At 55.3% G+C, this 17960-nt stretch overlaps 1 protein-coding gene and 1 long non-coding RNA gene across 2 annotated transcripts; one reads left to right on the top strand and one right to left on the bottom strand.

The window, feature by feature from the left end:
• The first annotated feature begins 1235 nt into the window (after nt 1–1235).
• On the top strand, nt 1236–1554 carry LOC122457109. The gene is made up of 2 exons (XR_006276440.1): nt 1236–1266; nt 1463–1554. It is a non-coding gene; the product is annotated as an uncharacterized LOC122457109 (long non-coding RNA).
• A 3933-nt stretch (nt 1555–5487) lies between these two features.
• On the bottom strand, nt 5488–17214 carry LOC119861176 (protein FAM71F2-like). The gene is made up of 7 exons (XM_038415904.2): nt 16750–17214; nt 14783–14967; nt 13235–13490; nt 12154–12293; nt 11814–11893; nt 8900–9073; nt 5488–5866 (listed from the first exon to the last, which is right to left on the bottom strand). The coding sequence occupies exons 1-7, from the start codon at nt 16921–16923 to the stop codon at nt 5778–5780; spliced, it is 1098 nt and encodes a 365-aa protein (XP_038271832.2). The 5' UTR covers nt 16924–17214; the 3' UTR covers nt 5488–5777.
• Nucleotides 17215–17960: the final 746 nt, after the last annotated feature.

Below are 17960 nucleotides of genomic sequence, written 5' to 3'. Positions count from 1 at the left end.
GTATGGCCTCTTAGAGGCACCCAGGGGGTGGTGTGTAATTGTCCCAGGTCACAGGGTGAAGGCTCGAGCCGGTTCTGTGTTGTATTGTTGAAAAGGAACCCCTAGATACTGAACCTGGCCCTGGTTGCTGCCAACTCTGACTGGAAGAAGAGTTACATAAGCAAGCTCTCGGTGTCCTTTACGGCTACCGCAGCCCAAGCACTGGGGATCTTTGCTGATGCTTATTAATCCTTGACTCTCGGAGTACAAGCAGCATAAAAGATACAGGGCTTGTCTACACTAGAAACTTGCATCAACACTGTAGCGCTTCTGGTGCAGACACTCTAAGCTCTCCCATCAGCTTAATAACTCCACCTCTGTGAGAGGCGGTAGGTACGTCGGTGGGAGACGCTCTCCTGCTGACATAGCACTGTCTACACCAGCGCTTAGGTTGGCATAACGACATTGCTCAGGGGTGTAGATTAACATCCCTGAGCGACATAGTAAAACTGAAGTTATGCTGTAGTGTAGACGAGGGCACAGTGTCTCCTATTTAGGGCTTTTTATAACTTTCCCCCTTCTGCTTCAAGTTGAAAATTTAGTGGTTGTGTCGGGGGGAGTATTTCACCCTTGGTAATGCTCCTCTCCTGTCTGGTGATTTGCAGTTACAGAGCAAACACTCAAATAGTACCTTATAACGAGGGATACACGCATGATAAGTGAGATTAATGCACGCCGCAACTTACAAGCATTTCATAAAGTCTAAGCACATTTTTATAACTCTAATACCTATTTGAACAGTACTAACATACAGGCAAGCCAGGTTGGTTCCAGCTCTGTATTTGTCAGCGTTCAGTTGAGATGTAGGGGTGTTGGCATGAGCTGGCACCTGGTCTGCCAGCATTACAGGCCCAGCCAATAAGTGTGACAGCTGGGCATCAGCATGGACATAAAGAATAAAATATCTACACGTGAACATTGCAGAACTAACAGACTAAGACAGCACAAAGAACGTTCAATAACGGCACCTCTACCTGACAGAACTTGAAAGAGACTAGCTGCAGATTTACGCAAATTCAGAGAATGCCATTGTGACGTTATTGACATGAACTGTGACCGTATAGAACATTGTTGCAACCAAGGTCCTACAGTTGCACCAAATCTTGTACAAAGGAGGTCCAGTAAGGTGTCTATGGAAAGGTTTGATTTGCTGGTTATGATTGTGCTATCTGTGTGTGTGTGTGTGTGTGTGTGTGTGTGTGTGTGTGTGTGTGTATCATCTTTGTAGTTTCAGAGTAGCAGCCGTGTTAGTCTGTATTCGCAAAAAGAAAAGGAGGACTTGTGGCACCTTAGAGACTAATACATTTGAGTATAAGCTTATTCATCAGATGCATCCGATGAAATGAGCTGTAGCTCACGAAAGCTTATGCTCAAATAAATTTGTTAGTCTCTAAGGTGCCACAAGTCCTCCTTTTCTTTGTAGTTGACGTTAGGAATGTTGGCTATGTACTTGTGTCTCAATGTGTTTTGATTCTAAGTAGCCTCAGTGAAACATTTGGTCAGCTTCTTGAGAAAGGACAATTCCCAGTAAGTGCCCAATCAAGAGACACTTAACTGACAATGGACTTTGGGAGATGCCAATCCACATGTGAGCTTTCCTAGGAACCTTTAAACTAGCATGTAAACAATGGCATCGGCCTGTAAAGAACTGAGTCATGCATGGACATGTGACTTGCCCATGTGACTCCAGACTCCATCTTGCTGCTATGATCTTCCACAGTAAGAACAAAGGGGTGTCCTTCCACAGGCCAGAGGATATAAAAGGCCCTGGAAACCCCTCCATTTTGTCTTCAATCCTGCTTCTGACCCCTGGAGGAACCTGGCTACAAACTGAAGCTCTGAACAAAGCACTGAAGACCCATCCCAGCTGGGGATGTTCTCCAGAGACTTGATTTGAACCTGCAGTTTATTCCATCACTGCTACAAGCCTGAACCAAGAACTTTGCCATTAATGTATGTAATTGATTCCATTTAACCAATTGATCCTCATCTATATTTTTTTCCTTTTATGAATAAACCTTTAGATTTTAGATTCTAAAGGATTGGCAACAGCGTGATTTGTGGGTAAGATCTGACTTGTATTTTAACCTGGGTCTGGGGCTTTGGGATTGAGTCCTTTGGGATCGAGAGAACCTTTTTTTCTTCTACTGGGGTATTGGTTTTCATAACCATTCATCCCCATAATGGCGCTGGTGGTGATACTGGGAAACTGGAGTGTCTAAGGGAATTGCTTGTACGACTTCTGGTTAGTCAGTGGGGTGAGACCAAAGTCCTCTCTGTTTGGCTGGTTTGGTGTGCCTTAAAAGTAAAGGAACCCCAGCCTCAGGCTGTAACTGCCCTGCTCTAAGCAATTTGTCCTGAATTGATACTCTCAGAAATGTCCCGCCAAAGGCAGTATCGTTACAGCCATTACCTGGTTGTTGTGGACTATTTTTCCAGATATATAGAAATAATATACTTGAAAGACATGACATGTTGCAGTGTAATCAAGAAACTCAAGTGCACTTTTGCTCACTTCTTCATTCCAGAACAAAACAGCGAAAGACAACAAACCACAATTCACTGCAGCAGAATTTAAGTCCTTCTGAGCAAAACATGATTGTGATCATATTACTAGCAGCCCACATTACTCACAAGCGAATGGAGAGGCTGAGAGAGCTGTACAGACAGCCAAGAAAATCTTACAGCAGGAAGATCCCCTCCTTGCTCCTCTGAGCTACAGATCAACGCCCATAGCAGGTACTGGCTATAGCCCAGCACAGCTCGCGATGGGAACACAACTCAGAACTACCTTTCCAACTCTGGAAAAGAACCTATCTCCAAAGTGGGCAGACATGGAGGGAGTGGCCAGATTGGAGGAAAAGGCTAAAAGAGTGTGTGAACGCTTTTACAACAGACGTCACTCCGTTACAGAACTGCCTGGTCTAGAACCTGGTGACCATGTTCATGTCAAATTGGATGGAGAAAAGGATGGACAACTCCAGCTGTTGTAACAAAAAAGAATTCAGCACCCAGATTGTATGTGATGGAAACTGATAGTGGAGATGTCAGCAGAAACTGTCACCATCAGTTTGTTGCTCAGGAAGAACAAATCAACAAAGAAAACTCTGCAGAGGGTGGATGTGGAAGAAGAAGACGACTCAAGGATTCCAAACCAACCACAGCCAGTTGTTGCAGCTAATGGACAGTCTGATGTCCAAGTTGTTACATGTTGGGGTTGTGTAATTAGAAAACCAGTACAACTCAGAGACACTTTACAGACTGATCTGTACTGAACTTCAATGACAGCTCAACAGTAAATGGCTGAAATGCAGAACTTAAAGAGGAAGGTGGAATGGAATGCTAAACTGTACGATACTGTCCAACCACGAGGTGGCCCTGTGAGTAAAATACCTTATTTAAGCTAATCTTAGCCATTCCTGGCAAAGCATTAAAGGATCTTATGATGAGCACAGCAGGTGTATTTAAGCAAGCTCTGGAGCCAGCCCATCTCTGGTACAGACGTACATGACAGGTACAATTGGCAACAGTGCTTAGAGGGCACTGCCTGTGCACCCCACATGCTTTATATCACAGTGTTTGATTATCTATGTTCAAAGAAAAGGAAGGAAGCGCCAAGAGCTCCCCGGGTGGTTTTAGTTTGGCGCACTCTGTGACTCTGCAAACATGCAGAGCGCGAGGTAGGGTAAAGGCTCAGAAAAGGCCATTGGGGAGTAGTTATAGAGTTCCTGTTCCCCTACAGCTACCAGAGAGGACCAGGACATGTTGCAAGGAGAGCTTAATAAACGGAAGGACTTCGTGGCCGGGGAGTTGTCTAATTGCTCTTTAAGACACGGCTCTTTTGGTTTATGCCCTCAGGTTACGTGGTGTCAGAAGTGGATGAATCCCTGTCAAGAAGGAATAAAGGAAGGAAAAGAGACACCCAGATTGCTGGAGTGCTGAGTGGGAAAAGTGGAAAATCAGGAAGGAGACCTGTGAGAAATGCAGCAGGGAGGAGTCACAGCCCTGTCACAGCTTTCTGAACAGGCCTCTGCTCTTAAAGGTGCGAGTGTCATGTACCTTCCCTGACCAGCCCACGCTCCAGACAGCGTGACAGCTGCCAGCAGCCTTGAATTGGTCCTCGCTGTGTCCCCAGTAAACCGACCACCTGGAAGTCATCACATTCCCTGTGGTTCTTCTTGCGGCTGTGCAAATCCCAGAGATCGTGCGTCCTGTGTTTGCCACCTTCACACCGACTGGGCAGAGCTGAGCAAGCTCCACGCATCTGTCACAGAGGGTGGACTGCAACAGGTCCAGTGTGGGTCTGTGGGAAATTGAAAATAGGCATGAAAATTATGGGATAAAGATGATATTATGGGATGGAGAGCAATGTATTATGGGAAGTTGGCCGCTTGCTCCCAGATACCCTGAGCGAGTTGTTTTGGCCTCACCATGCATTGCCAAAACTACCCAAAAGCCAGTGTGCTGGATGGTGGTGGGTGCACACTGGCTTACCTCCCCATGGTGCACCGCACTCTGCACTTACACAAGCGCTCCTGGTAAGTATACGTGCCGCCAATGCAAGAAGCCAAGTGTGTACCTGCACAAGTAATGTACTAACTGCAATGGCCACATGCTGATGTAACGGACATCGGCAAAACTTTGTCACGTAGACATGACCTAGGTCTAGAACTCACAGCCTGGGTGGGGTTTGTGCCCTGGGTCTTAACAGTCTGCCTTGAGGCTTTTCTGAGTCACTGCATTACCAGCCCTTCTTGTCTCTTTGGGGTGGTCAGAGTGTATGTACCCGACTGTCCTGGGGTCTGGCCCTCCGAGGGGTCAGCCACCAGCCACCCTGGGACAGGCTGCGCGAAGGAGAAAGATCCACCTGTGGCTAGCTGATTGGCTCAGTAGCTGGGTGACAGTTAATGAAGTAACGAGCACCTAGGCCTAATAAAGGGCTTATGATGAGGGTTCAGTTGGGGGCGGGCCCAGAACGGAGAGAGGAAGCTCCAGGGGAGAGAGCTCCTCAGGGGAGCTGGATAGGAAGCTAGGCCCAGGAACAGCCTCCAGAACACAAGGAGAGGAAGCTCCAGAGAGAGAGACTAGACAGCTCTCAGGCAGGCAGATGCCCTGAGACAATAGGGAAGAGACTGCAGGCAGGGGAGAAGTCTGGTGACTCTGGCAGCAGGCTTGTTTATATACCACATTTACATAAACTAGACCACTGATGGGGCATTGCTAACTTAAGGCAAGCCTCCTTGAACGTACTGAAAGCCCACTAGGGGAAACTGAGGCAGAGACATAACATAGGTTCCACACCGGTCTGCTAGGGGGTGCTCCAGTGGTGAGTTCCTGCCATGGCAGCGAGCAACAGCCAAGTCACCTGTAAACCTCAGATTTAGTAATACTAGAGAGCAAAGGGCCATAAAACAAGAGCACAGATTTGCAGGATAGCTGTAAGTTTACACTCGTCATAACCTGAACCGGATGGGGCGTCTTCGGCTCTATGACAGTCACATGGAAAGAAAGCACCTTGCACCCCCCAAAAGGAGTGAGGCGACGTGACCAGCTGAGGGCACACAGCCCGAGCCAGCGGTCGCGGTTGTTGTAGCAGAGCCATAGCCGGGGTAACGCATTCCTTCCTGCGTTGTGTGTAGGCCAAGCACAGATCCGCTGCACAGCCGACCAGCTCCAGCTTCCCCACCCGACACCTGGCTGTGGAGAGGGCATCTGCGAGCTCGGGCTCAGCGCTAACATCAGAGCCTGTTCTGGCCCACGCTGCAGCGATCTCTGACCCAGACAACGCAGTCCAGTCCCAGAGGCAGCCCCCATGGCACCACAGGACCTGCATGCAGTATAGAGAGGTCTGGTGAACCAGGGTACCTCTGAAAGGATTCAGAGTCACCTCGGACAGGTGCGCCTGTGCGGCAATATCTACTGTGCCTTAAATCCACACCCTGTCTTCATCCACATTAGCTTTCAAGGCCTGGTCTACACTACAAAGTGATACTGATGGAAACTGCCTTGTATCAACCAGTGTCTACACTTACATTGATCTCCCACCAGCGCCAGTGCCCCATTACGCTGACTTAACACCACCTCCCCCAGCGGCGCTGGGCCCCGGTCGGTGTGCGGAGTGCAGACAAGCCCAAATCTCATTCCACACTAGATACGAGGAGCGAGTGTGACAAACAAGGGGGGGGACCCTGATAACGTGACATGAACTGCGCTGTGTGGAACGTGCTGGTTCTGAACTATTCAGACTATTGTTTGTGGTGGGAAACAGGAGCCAATGGATGGAGTCAGGCCCGGGGGGAGGCTGAGGATCTGCGCAGCTGCGCTCCGGGAGAACTGGAGGGGGTCGGCTGGGTGTCAGGGCAGCCAGAGAGGAAGAGGCTGAAGCAATAAAGGCAGAGGATGAGGAGGGAGCTGGGCAAGAGGGGAAGATGCAGCATCACGCTTTGGACACAGTCTGGATGTGCAGGGCAGGGGAGGGAAGTCAGAGGGGCCTGAGGGGCAGGATAGGTGCAGGTATCGAGCAACCATGAGGGGGTGCAGATGAAAGGTGAGTTTGGCAGATCGGATGGGAAGAGATCCCAGACAAGTTGAGGGGCGCCCGGTACCTCACTACCAGGGATCTCACCAAAGATTACTGGCAGGTGCCCTTGGACCTGGAGGACGGGTGAAGTCTGCCTTCACCCCTTCCATTTGGGGCTCTTTGAGTTCCTGGTCCTGCTTTTCGGCCTCAAGGGGGCAACTGCCACCTTCCAGCGCCTGGTGGGTCAGTTACGGAGGGGGATGGAGAACTTGGCCCTGGCGTCATTGACAATATCTGTGTCTTTAGACAGACCTGGGAGGACCATGTGTCCCAGGTGAAGAGGGGGCTGGGTCACCTCCAGGAGGCAGGACTGACTGTAAAGGTGGAAAGTGCAAGGTGGGGATGGCCGAGGTGTTGTACCTTGGCCACAAGTGGGGAGCAGCCACCTGAAGCGGAGCCAGCCGAAGTGGAGGCAATCAAGGAGCGGCCCACTCCCCAGACAAAGAAGCAGGTCCAGGCTTTCATTGGGATGGCGGGGTACTACCGGAGGTTTGTGCCCCACTTGAGCTCCCTGGAAGCTCCGCTGACCATTCTTTGTAGGAAGGGCAAGCCAGACAGGACTGAGCCATGCCAGAGAGCTCTCTGTGCGCTGAAGGAGGCACTTATCCAAAGCCTGGTGCAGTTAACAAACCCTTCCTGGTATTCACCAACGCCTCAGACGCAGGGCTGGGTGTGGTGCTCATGCAAACTGATACTATGGGGGTGACACCCCATTGTGTACCTGTGCAAGAAGCTGCTGCCCCAGGAGCAGCACTATGCAGCCATAGAGAAGGAATGCCTGGCCATGGGGTGGGCCCTTAAAAAGCTGCAGCTCCTGAGATGGAGCCTGCTCCTCCAGGGTTATGACATGGAGGTGGTCCATGTGAGGGGGAGTGCCAATGTTATAGCTGATGCTTTCTCATGGAGCGGGGGCCCTGAACTTCCCCAGGTCCAGTGACCCCACTCAGTTCACCCTCAAAGGGGGGAAGAGATGTGATGAAGTAGGGGATTTTCTTTTTTTTTCCAGTGGTTTGCATGCAGAGGGGGAGGGACTCAGTTTCCCTGGGTGTTATTGGTTTAACAAGGGGATGGGAGAGGGAGTTTGTTGTTACAGAGGACCAGCGAGGGAACTTGGGACCCCATCCATTGGCGTGGAGAATGTAGACCCCAGCAACTGGTGACTTGGTGACCGGGAGGCCCAGCTCGGGAGTCGCAGCCGGTTCCGGCCAGTGGGAGAACAAAGGGCTGAGGCGAGAGGACCCCGGTGACCTGCCCAGCTGGTTCCAGCCAGTGGGGAACAAAGGATGGAAGAGAGGAGAGGCTGAGAGGAGAGGAGGGCCCAGGCAATCCTGTTTACCTGGACAAAGGACAGAGGTGGGGCTTGGGGGGCCAGGTGATCTCAGATGCCCAGCTGAGAAGCAGGGGGGCTTGGGACTCAGGAGAGGGAGCAGGCAGAGCCCACCTGGATGCAGGGGAGACTTAGATGTACTGGCTGAGGGAGGTCAGGCCTGAGGCCCTGAGAGTTTCCTGTGCTGGGTTCAGACACTCAATAAACCCTCCTGTGTTAAGCTGCCCGAGAGTCACTCCAGTCTAGAGATCAGGGGGCATTATTCCCTCTGGGAGTGGAGGCCCCGGGGGTCCAGAGCCAGGGGACTCCCTGAGGGGGCGCATGGTGAGAGACAGGCATGCTAAGGCTCAGAGAGGTGTGGTTCCAGGTAACCCCCTACAGAGAGAGGACCCCCGAGAAGTGTAGTCACACTGAAGGGGGTTCCCCCCAGAGACCATATGGGGCCAAGAGTGAGCACGACCTGTGAGTCCGTGACACTTGGATTCCAGGCGCCTCTTCCACACAGCTCCCCCCAACCCACCTCTGTACCCTAACACTTGTGCAGGTGAGAGCCGTCCCACCTTGGGATGATCCCACTGAGAAGGGCAGGGGACCAGGGAAGGGGCCTGTCCCCGCAGCCTGGCAGAGGTGTGAGCCAGGGGGCTTTGTGCCTCTAACAGTGCTTTCCCCTGCTCCTCGGCAGGTGTCTCCTGGGTGTTTCCCCTGGCCGCTCTGAGCCAGAACCCAGTGTTGGGGGCTGTGTTCCCAAGGGTCCAGGGCACTAAAGAACACCCAGAAGCTGCCAGCATGAACTCCCTTCCACTTTCACAATGTATTTATTATGTTTGGGATTTCCCAGTCAGGCACTACCAGCCCCGGCAGCCGGCACATCCTCTGCACCCTCAGTGCTCACGCCTGCCCTGGAGCCCAGTGCACGAGGCACTTTCTCTCGGGGCGCTGGCCCTACTGCTGACCTGCAGCTACCAGGCTGCTGAGCCGGGAGAGTGGCAGCAGCCCAGCAGTTGTGTCTCGTTCCCACAGTCCATGGCACTTAGTGTCTAGCCACTGCAGGGCTGTCCTCAGGCTGGTTTTCTCTCCCGTGTCACTTGGCCTGCGCCCCCGGCACTGCTCACATACTGCCAGCTTCCCTGGGAACCACAGGAGGGAGAGAATGCATGAGCTCAGCCGATTCTTTTCAAACTCTTGGATGCAGGTTATCTGCTCCTGATGATTTAAAAATATTCCTCTTTCCTAGTTCATAGACTCACAGAAACGTAGGGTTGGAAGGGACCTCAAGAGGTTTAGTCCAGGCTGTTGTGCTGAGGCAGGACCGAGTAAACCTAGCTCATCACTGATAGGTGTTTGTTTCACTAGTTCCTAAAAACCTCCAATGACGGAGATTCAACAACCTGCCTTGGGAGCCTGTTCCAGAGCTTAACCACCATGAGAGTTGGAAAGTTTTTCCTAATATCGAACCTAAATCTCCCTTGTTGCAGATTAAGCCCATTGCTGCTTGTCCTGCCTTCAGCAGACATGGAGAACGATTGATCCCCATCCTCTGTATAACAGCCCGTAACATATGTGAAGACTGTTCTCAGGCCCCCCCTCAATCTCTTTTCTCAGGACTAAACGTCCCCAGTTTGTTTGACCTTTCCCTATGGCTCAGGTTCTCTAAACCTTTCACCATTTCTGTTGCTCTCCTCTGGACTCTCTCCAGTTTGTCCCCATCTCTCCATAAGAGCGGCGCCCAGCCCTGGACACAGTATCCAGCTGAGGCCTCCCCAGTGCCAAGCAGAGCAGGACAGTTACCTCCTGTGACTGACACACCACACTCCTGTTAATACGGCCCCAGATAATATTATCCCTCTTCGCAACTGCATCCCCCTGTTGACTGATATTTAGTTTGTGAGCTGCTGGAACTCCCGACCCTCTGCAGCCCTCATGCCATCCCTTGGCCAGCCCAAAGCCACCAGAAGCATTATGTGCCACGTAACAGGGCAGCACTCAGCTCTCATGAGCTCCCTCTGTCCGAGTGCATGTGCCTGCATGCTCTCTCTCCGTTCCCTCCGGCCGAGTCACGCACAGTCTGTGTGTGAAATACAAATCAACCCTCTTCTGAGGTAAACAGTCCAACAGGGGCCTATCTCCGTACCCCTCCATTGGCCTTCCTCCTCCTGTAGCCTTCCCTGGGTTCAGGTCCTTACTTAGTCCAGCAGTCTGTAAATGGTCTCGGGCCTGGTCTCGAGCTGTACCCCCAGCGCTCTCTCCCTGGAGGCAATGTCTTTGCCCCCTCTGGGCCTTTCTGGCCCCAGCTCTCCAGCTGGGCCACTAAACAGTTCAGTTCCCCTTCCAGGTGTGAATCAAAGTCCAGGCCACTTCCCCGGTGGCCTCCAGGTCCTAGCCCAGGGACCCTAAGAATAGCAGCCATCCGCCACATCGCTTTAACTAAACTGCTACAATTCTCTGCGCCATTTTCCTGCAGCCCCAGCACCTTCTCCACCCTTACTTCAGGGCCTTGTCCTGGTTGAGTCCTATCAGCCAGCCCTGAGCTCCCTCTTGCTCCCCTGGTCCCTACCAGCAACTGCTCCTGTCCAGGTCCTGGAGGTCCTTCAGGCAGCCAGGAGCACCAACTTAACTTCTCTGGCTCATGGCAGCAACTGCTCTCTGCTCTGCATTGCAGCTCCTTTTATATGGGCCTGCTGGGCCCAGATTGGCCAACCCCTGCAGCCCCCTCAGATGGGCTGCATCCCATGCAGCCTCTCTAGGCCACTTGGAGGACTCACTTCCACTGCTTCTTTCTGGGACAGGGTGTGGTAGGACCCTGAGGCCTCTAGCACAGTCACATGCCTCCATGATGTTCTGTCCTGAGTCAAGTCTGGGGTAGGATGCTTGTGAGGGACAGGTGTCTGACACCATCCAGCCATTCTGTTTTGGTTTTCCAGAGGGTCTTTTCCTGCCTTCTTTCATTGGATCAAAGTTGAAGATGGCTCTCACAGAGAAGTTGGCAGGCATTTGGAGTAGACGAACATACCACCTTAGACTGTTTGAGAGAGCAGGGCTTGGATTCATACCATTTGAGGGGTTTGATTTTTTTAAGATGCTTCTTGTAGATGGTGTCCAACTTCACTCAACTATTCCCCATTTTGAATTTGTGCATTTGCTCTTTCCTTCCTAAGTGCACTTATCGATAGTGAATTTCATCTTGTTCATTTCAGGCTGATTCTCCATTTTATAAAGGTCATTTTGAATTCTAGTCCTGTCCCCCAAAGTGCTTGCACCCCCTCCCAGCTTGGTGTCACCCACAAATTTTATAGGCATACTCTCTGCTCCATTCATTAATGAAAATATTGAATAGTCCTGGCCCCAGGACTGACCCCCCCACTAGAGACTTCCTCCCAGTTTGATAGCTAACTGGTGGTTCTACTCTTTAAGTATGTTTTTTCAACCACTTCTCCACTCACTTATCATCATTTCTCCTGGACCCATTTCTCTAGTTGGCTTATGAGAATGTCATGTGGAACTGTGTCAAAAGCTTTACTCAAATCAAGATAAGTCCTGTCTGCTGCTCCCCGCCTATCCACTAGGACAGTGACCCAGGCAAAGAAGAAAATGAGGTTGGTTCGGCGTAATTTGCTCTTAACAAATTCACGTTAGCTCTCACTTATCACCCTCTTACCATCCAGATCTCTGCTGGCTTTCAACGCAGCCAAAGGCTGCTGCAGGGGTTTCGCTCCATTTCAAGGGCGGCGTGACAGTCACACTCTGCGCCAGGGCTTGGCCAGCCCAGCCGCCCTATGATGGGCAATTTGTGAGTCTGCGTTCAAGCTTCGTCCCTGCATGACCTGCCCCGCTCCTGGGAGAAGGGGCTGAAGTGGTGGAACCTCTTACCTCCTGACCAGCTTGGGGCACCCGAATCCTCTTCCCTGGCAGGAGATTTGCTCCGAGCCGTAAGATTCCAGGAGAAGAGTCTCGGGAAAGGGAAATCACATTGGTTCTAGTCTGGGCCAGAGCCTGTTTGCCCCCCTGGGCTGCACTGGGGAGAGGCAGCGCGGTTGGACCATTTCGGCCCTTTCGTGCCCCGTCCTGTATGTATAACCGCCAGCCTCGGTTCCTCCCACCTAGCTCAGTCTGGGTTGCTTTCAGCAGGTGCGACCAGCTCCTTCACTCGCTGGCTGGAGAGAGGGGCTCTGGGAGGGGAGTTCAGGATATTTGATGGGAGTCCCTTTACCTTCTCTGGACCGAACCGTCTTTCTCTGTTTTCCCCAAGGCTGCTCCTGAGAGATGGGAGAGCGTTCCCGACAAATGCTTGCCCATCCTTGCCACCACGCTGCGACTGGCACCCGAGGGCGGCTGGGAATCAGGCACCAGCTGCAGGGGGAGGCCACGGGGTGACGCTTACCATGACATGTGTTTGTAAGGCAGCCATCGCTGTGCCACCAGGGCACAGTCTATGTGGTTTGGAGCAAGAGAAATTAGCACTCTCCAGCCACAGGGCTGAGCTCTCCGCTCGGTGCTCACCTGGCCCTGGGGGTCCCCGAGAGGATGTCCTGGGATGTCTCCAACTCCAGTTTCGACTTCAGACTCGACCCCCAGATCCCCTACAGGTCCCACAGAACATGGGGATGAAGGGGACCCCAGGGCATCCCAGCCTCTGGCACGTGGGGATAGAGAGGGACCCCCAGGGCACCCCAGCCTTTGGCACGTGGGGATGGAGAGGGGTCCCCAGGGCATCCTGGCCTCCAGCATGTGGGGACAGAAAGGGGTGCCCAGGGCATCCCGGCCCCAGGCACGTGGGGATGGAGAGGGACCCCCAGGGCATCCCAGCCTCTGGTACATGGGGATGGAGTGGGACCCCCAGGACACCCCAGCCTCTGGCACGTGGGGGCAGAGTGGGACCCCCAGGGCATCCCAGCCCCCAGCAAGTAGGGATGGAGAGGGACCCCCAGGGCATCCCAGCCTCTGGCATCTGGGGACGTAGAGGGGTCCCCAAGGCATCCTGGCCCCCGGCACATGGGGACGGAGAGGGACCCCAGGGCATCCCCGCCCCCGGCACGTGGGGACGGAGAGAGATCCCCAGGGCATCCCGGCCTCTGGCATGTGGGGAAGGAGAGGGGCCATAAGACCTCCTGTCCCTCTCCCTGGCCCCAGAGCCCCAGATGGGCTGCCACCACAGCCCAGGAGTTATGAAGCCGATGCCCCCCTGTGCCTGGCCATCAGGCTCGGCCTTCAGGCAGGGCAGTTGAATGACCTGCACCCCTCGGGCCCGTCGCTGGCCTGGGGCTGCAGCGAGCCTGTCCCGGGCGACGTACCTGTGCGGGGGAGCTGGTGGAGGAGCTGCCCACACTCAGCACCAGGCTGTGTGGGACATGGATGGAGGGGTCCTTGGTGGTGATGGAGAGGCCCCGCTGCAGGATGTCTGCCAGCCGGCTCCAGAGCATGAACACGGCATCAGGGTGCGCCTGGTGCAGCCGCAGGTAATAAACCTTCCCCGTCAACACCTGCACCCGCAGCAGGCGCTGGCCGCTGTCCTGGACCGACAGTCTGACGTACCTCAACGGGAGGAGCCTGGGGCCAAGGGAAAGCACAGGTTGCCCGAGTCCCCAGGGACAGGAGCGAGCAGCTGGAGGGTGGCTGGGGCCCAGTGCTGGCTCTGGGGTGTGGACAGGGTCTGGCAGCGGAAGGGCCACGTCTGCCCCACAGAGAGCTCAGAGGAAGGGGGCCCCAAAGGGGCTGGATGCAGAGCCCCGTCCCCCTGCACAGGGACCGGGTAATGAGGGAGGGGACGCGGCATGAATGGCCAGACAGGGGCTGGCTTACAAAGGGTTAACGGAAACACCACTCCCCCATCAGCATGGCAGTGACCCAGCTTGGTGCCTGGGGGGGCGGGGTCTGGGCTTCCTCTCTGCAGGAGCAGGATGAGGGGGTGCTGGGGCCCCCCGGATTTAGCAGCACAGCGGCAGCACCCCCAGGTACCCCAGCCATGTGGGGCCGGTGCCGCAGAGTGTCTCGGGGGACACAGGTGACAGACACAGTGTGTGCTCCCCCAGGTCCCATGGCCGGAGCTGCTGGCCAGGACAGCGCTCGGCACGCCAGGCCCCCAGACTCGCACTCTGCCAGGGCACTGGAGTCAGCAGGCTGCACGTGGGAGAGGGGCAGGGGCTCGTCCTGCCCTAGCCCCAGTGGGGCGGGATTCAGTGGGACCCAACAGGCTTTTCCACCTCAGATGTCTAGCAGCTAAATCCCAGCACCTGAGAGCTCCCGGCTAGGCTCCCCACCCCAACCCCGTTCCTCACCTGCTAAGGGCCATGGAGGGCTCCTGGGCTGGCCTGCCCTCCTGGGGGGGCTTTCTCCCAGCACAGAGCCAAAATTAGCCCTTAACCTGTCTGTGCCTCCATTTGCCACCTGCACAACAGGGCTAAGAGTAGGGCTCACCCACCTGCCGGGGGCTGGGAGGAGACGTTAGTGAGGGTGTATGAAGGTCGTGGGAGCTATGAACATAACAAGAGTTGTCCTGGGGAAGGGCCAGGGGCCTGTCACTCCCTGACAGGGGGATGGGTCCGGGCGGGAACTGCCCCCAGGAGGAAGGGCCGGGACCCATTGGTCCCTGACAGGGGGTGAATCCAGGCAGGGCTCAGCCCTGGGGGAAGAACTGGGGGCCCTATTGTTCATGTCACTTAGGCTTGTTTGGGGTCCCGCTCTGGCGATCACACTCGAGGGGCTCGTCCTGCCATGGCCCAAATGGGCCGGGATTCAGTGGGACCCAATGGGCTTTTCCACCTCAGATGTCTAACAGCTAAATCCCAGGACCAGAGAGCTCCCTGCTTGGCTCCCCATCCCCGCCCCACCCCGTTCCTCACCTGCTTAGGGCCACGGAGGGCTCCTGGGGCTGGCCTGCCCTCCGGGGGGGCGTTTCTCCCAGCACTGTGAGCCTGGCAATCAGAAGGACATTGGGGAGGGGCAGGCAGGGGTCCGAGGACGTCACCCCCAGGGTCACCAGTGTGGGAGCATTGTGGATATCCACCCAGTTCCCCTGCTTTGTCACCTGCAGCAAGAAGGCCCTGGGTCAACAGCAGGAGACGGAAATGTACCCTCATTGAGACGCTGCAGGACCCCCCCACCTCCGTTCCCTGCCAAGCCACCGGTGCCAGGCCCCGGTGGAGGGGACGTGCCCACAAGGTTTGCTCGGTCATATAACGGAGCCCATTACCGGCACCAGGGTGCCTTTCCTCCAGGTGCTTCCATGGGCTCTGAGAGCTTGCTGCTCCCCTGGGTCTGAGGCTAGCGCCCAGTGAAAAACCATCCCCATCACGAAGCCGCTGGCAGCCCTGGCACTAACCGGCCCCCTTGGCCTGCTGACATGGAAGGTGGAGGCTCAGCTCCTCTCTCCCGGGGACTGGGACATGGAGGGGGTGGAGGTTCAGAGCTTTTATAAATCTTTGGTTACTGATCCGCATCCCCACACCTGTGGTTTGAACCCCGTACCTTCAGCACCACACCACAGGCCTATGCCACTTGTGTGCAAAGAGTAACTCCACTCCCTACAGCAGCAGCAGCAGCAGTAGGCTGTTATCCTCTAGTGCGCCAGCCACTAGAAAGGGATGCTACACACTCCGCAGCGCCACTGCTCCCGGGGCCATTCTCAAAGGATCGCTGGGCATCTCCGGGCTGTGACTCCCTCCCACCAAATGGCCCCAGGAACCGGCTCTGAACTGGTTACCAGTTGAGTTTCCAACGTGGCCCCTCATCTAGGCTGCTAGAAGGGACAAGACAGCACGCTAATGCATGCCCTCGGTGTGTCCCACGGCTGCTGCTACCTTGCAGCCCTGAAGATCTTGATCTATGTCTGCTCCCCAGCACCAAACTCGGTGCATAGGTGATACCCATGAAAGGGTTAATGCACCACACCCCAAGGCTCACTAATTAACCAATGACAGTCGGGTCTGATGACCTCATCCTTCTAACCTGTGTTCTCATTGCCTGCGATTCATGGGAAATGGATTTAGGTCGGTTACAAGGGAAGATGTGTGGGCTGCACTCCGGAGAGGGGAACCCTCCACCCCCAGGTCAGCGAGAGCTCCTGGACCTGCCCTAGCCACTAGCGTGTGTGAGGGAGGAGAGTGCGAACACCTGGGGCTGGGGCTGGCTATGTAAAGGGGTGCACAGATAGATACAGAGGGCTGCTGGAGGGGGATGGACAGATCTTCCTACAGATCATAGTCACATTCCGGTTTTGACCGACTCCCAACTGCCCCCAAAGAACCCAATCCCCCGGAAACTGGGCCTGCCCCCTCCATCCCAGGAGAGAGTCCCAGTGCAGCCCAGAAAAGGCCTTTAGTCCCCCCATCACCTGTGCTCTGGGCAGAGGGCTCCCCCAAGTAGGTACTTGGGCTGCATTTCCCCCACTGCCCTAGGAGTGCAGACAACCCCCAGGACAGTTGCAACCCTCCTCAAAGCAGGGCCAGGGAGACACAGCTGCTGTGCCCAGGGGGATTCCTAATGCCACAGCAGCAGAGCTCCTGCCACCCACCCCAGGGACTCTGCCAGGCCTGGCAAAGGAAGCACAAGGCCCTAGAGCAGGACGCCTGGCCAGTGAGTTCAGATCTTAGCTCTGCCCTAGCCTTTGGGACCATAAAGCAAACAGGGGGTAACATCTGCTGGAGCGTAGGAGTTTAGCTCCCACCAGGGACACTATCCAGCTCTGAAAGGGGAGTTTGAGCCTGGGCGGCTTGCCATTAATTTATTGCTAGTGCCGCAGTAGCACTGCCAGGCAGCCCAGCAAAGGTGGTTAAAGCAGTAGGAGGCCGTCTGGGCCAGGTGGAAGTACCTGGATGAAATTACTTTCAAACACTGCCGACTTGGGGAAAAGGTTGTAATCTGGAGATCGAAGGAGCTGGCAGAGTGTCCCACCTTCCACCCCGAGGTGCACGCCCGAGGCTGGGTCATGGGCCAGGAACGTGCCGCAGCCACTGCTCACGCGGAAGCGCCTGCCGCCGGCCATGCAGCCCTCGGGAGCAGCTCGTTAGAGACAGCACGCTGCTTCTGTCTCTACGGCCCCCCGGCTTTCCTAGTGCTCCTCTGCACCACAGCCGGGGACAGGACTACGCTGAGCATGTCGGGAGCCCGGCAAGGCCCCATCTGCAACCTGCCTGGGAGCCTGCAGGCAGCTGAGTTTGTGATGTCACAATAACTGGCAAGTGACCTGCCCTGGCTAGGGCCTGGGAACGGCCTGAACATTTGCAGGGCCCGGGAGTGGCTTGGCCGGCCGGCTGCAGCTCCCCCACCCCTCCACTTGCAGCAGGGCAAAGAGCAGCCCCAGCAGCTGAGGGGCCAAGCTGGGAGGGAAGGCAGGACACAGGGGGGGCAGGAGCGCTTGCCCCTGGATTAGCAATGAGGCATCTGGTGGAAGAGAAGCGAGGGGCAGCAGGGCAAGGGGAAGCCCCCCTACAGGCGTGTGTGTCTAGCCAGCAGCTTTATCCACTGGGGGCAGGAGAGACCCACTAACGGCCGCTCCCAGGATGCTGGAGGGAGAGTCTGGGGGGGCACCAGGCTGCACCTGCACCTGTGGGCCCTGGCCTCAGGGCTGGCTCCAGGGCTCACCACGAGGTGGGGCCATTCCTGCATCAGGAGCCTAGAGCAGGCTGGGTGCAGAGCCCCACAGCCAACAGAGCAGGGCACAGGCACTGCCAGCTGCATACCAGCAAGGCCAGGAGCCTGGGTGCAGATTGGGGGGCAGGGAGCATTGGCCTTCCCAAACTGCAAGCCTCAGGCAGGTGCAGAATTCCCCCCTCCGCCCCACCCAACATGCAGCCCCATTGGCCTGAATGGAGCTGCTCCCTCCCCCACCCCCCCCCAATACAGAAGTCACACTACACCTACCGTCAGGAGCACAGCTCCCAGCCAGACCCAGGGACCCCAACCGCTGTTAGGGAGTCCTCCAGCTCTGTGCATTAAAGGGAGCCACTAAGTCCCACCCCCACCATGGGGTATAAACCTCGTGTTACAGTCCCACAATGGAAACAAGTCTCAAAAGCCTTC

The sequence above is a fragment of the Dermochelys coriacea genome, chromosome 1, assembly GCF_009764565.3.
Source record: "Dermochelys coriacea isolate rDerCor1 chromosome 1, rDerCor1.pri.v4, whole genome shotgun sequence".
Lineage (NCBI taxonomy): Eukaryota > Metazoa > Chordata > Testudines > Dermochelyidae > Dermochelys > Dermochelys coriacea.
The sequence above is the reverse complement of the archived record's forward strand: the minus strand, read 5'-3'. Positions and strand labels throughout refer to the sequence as shown.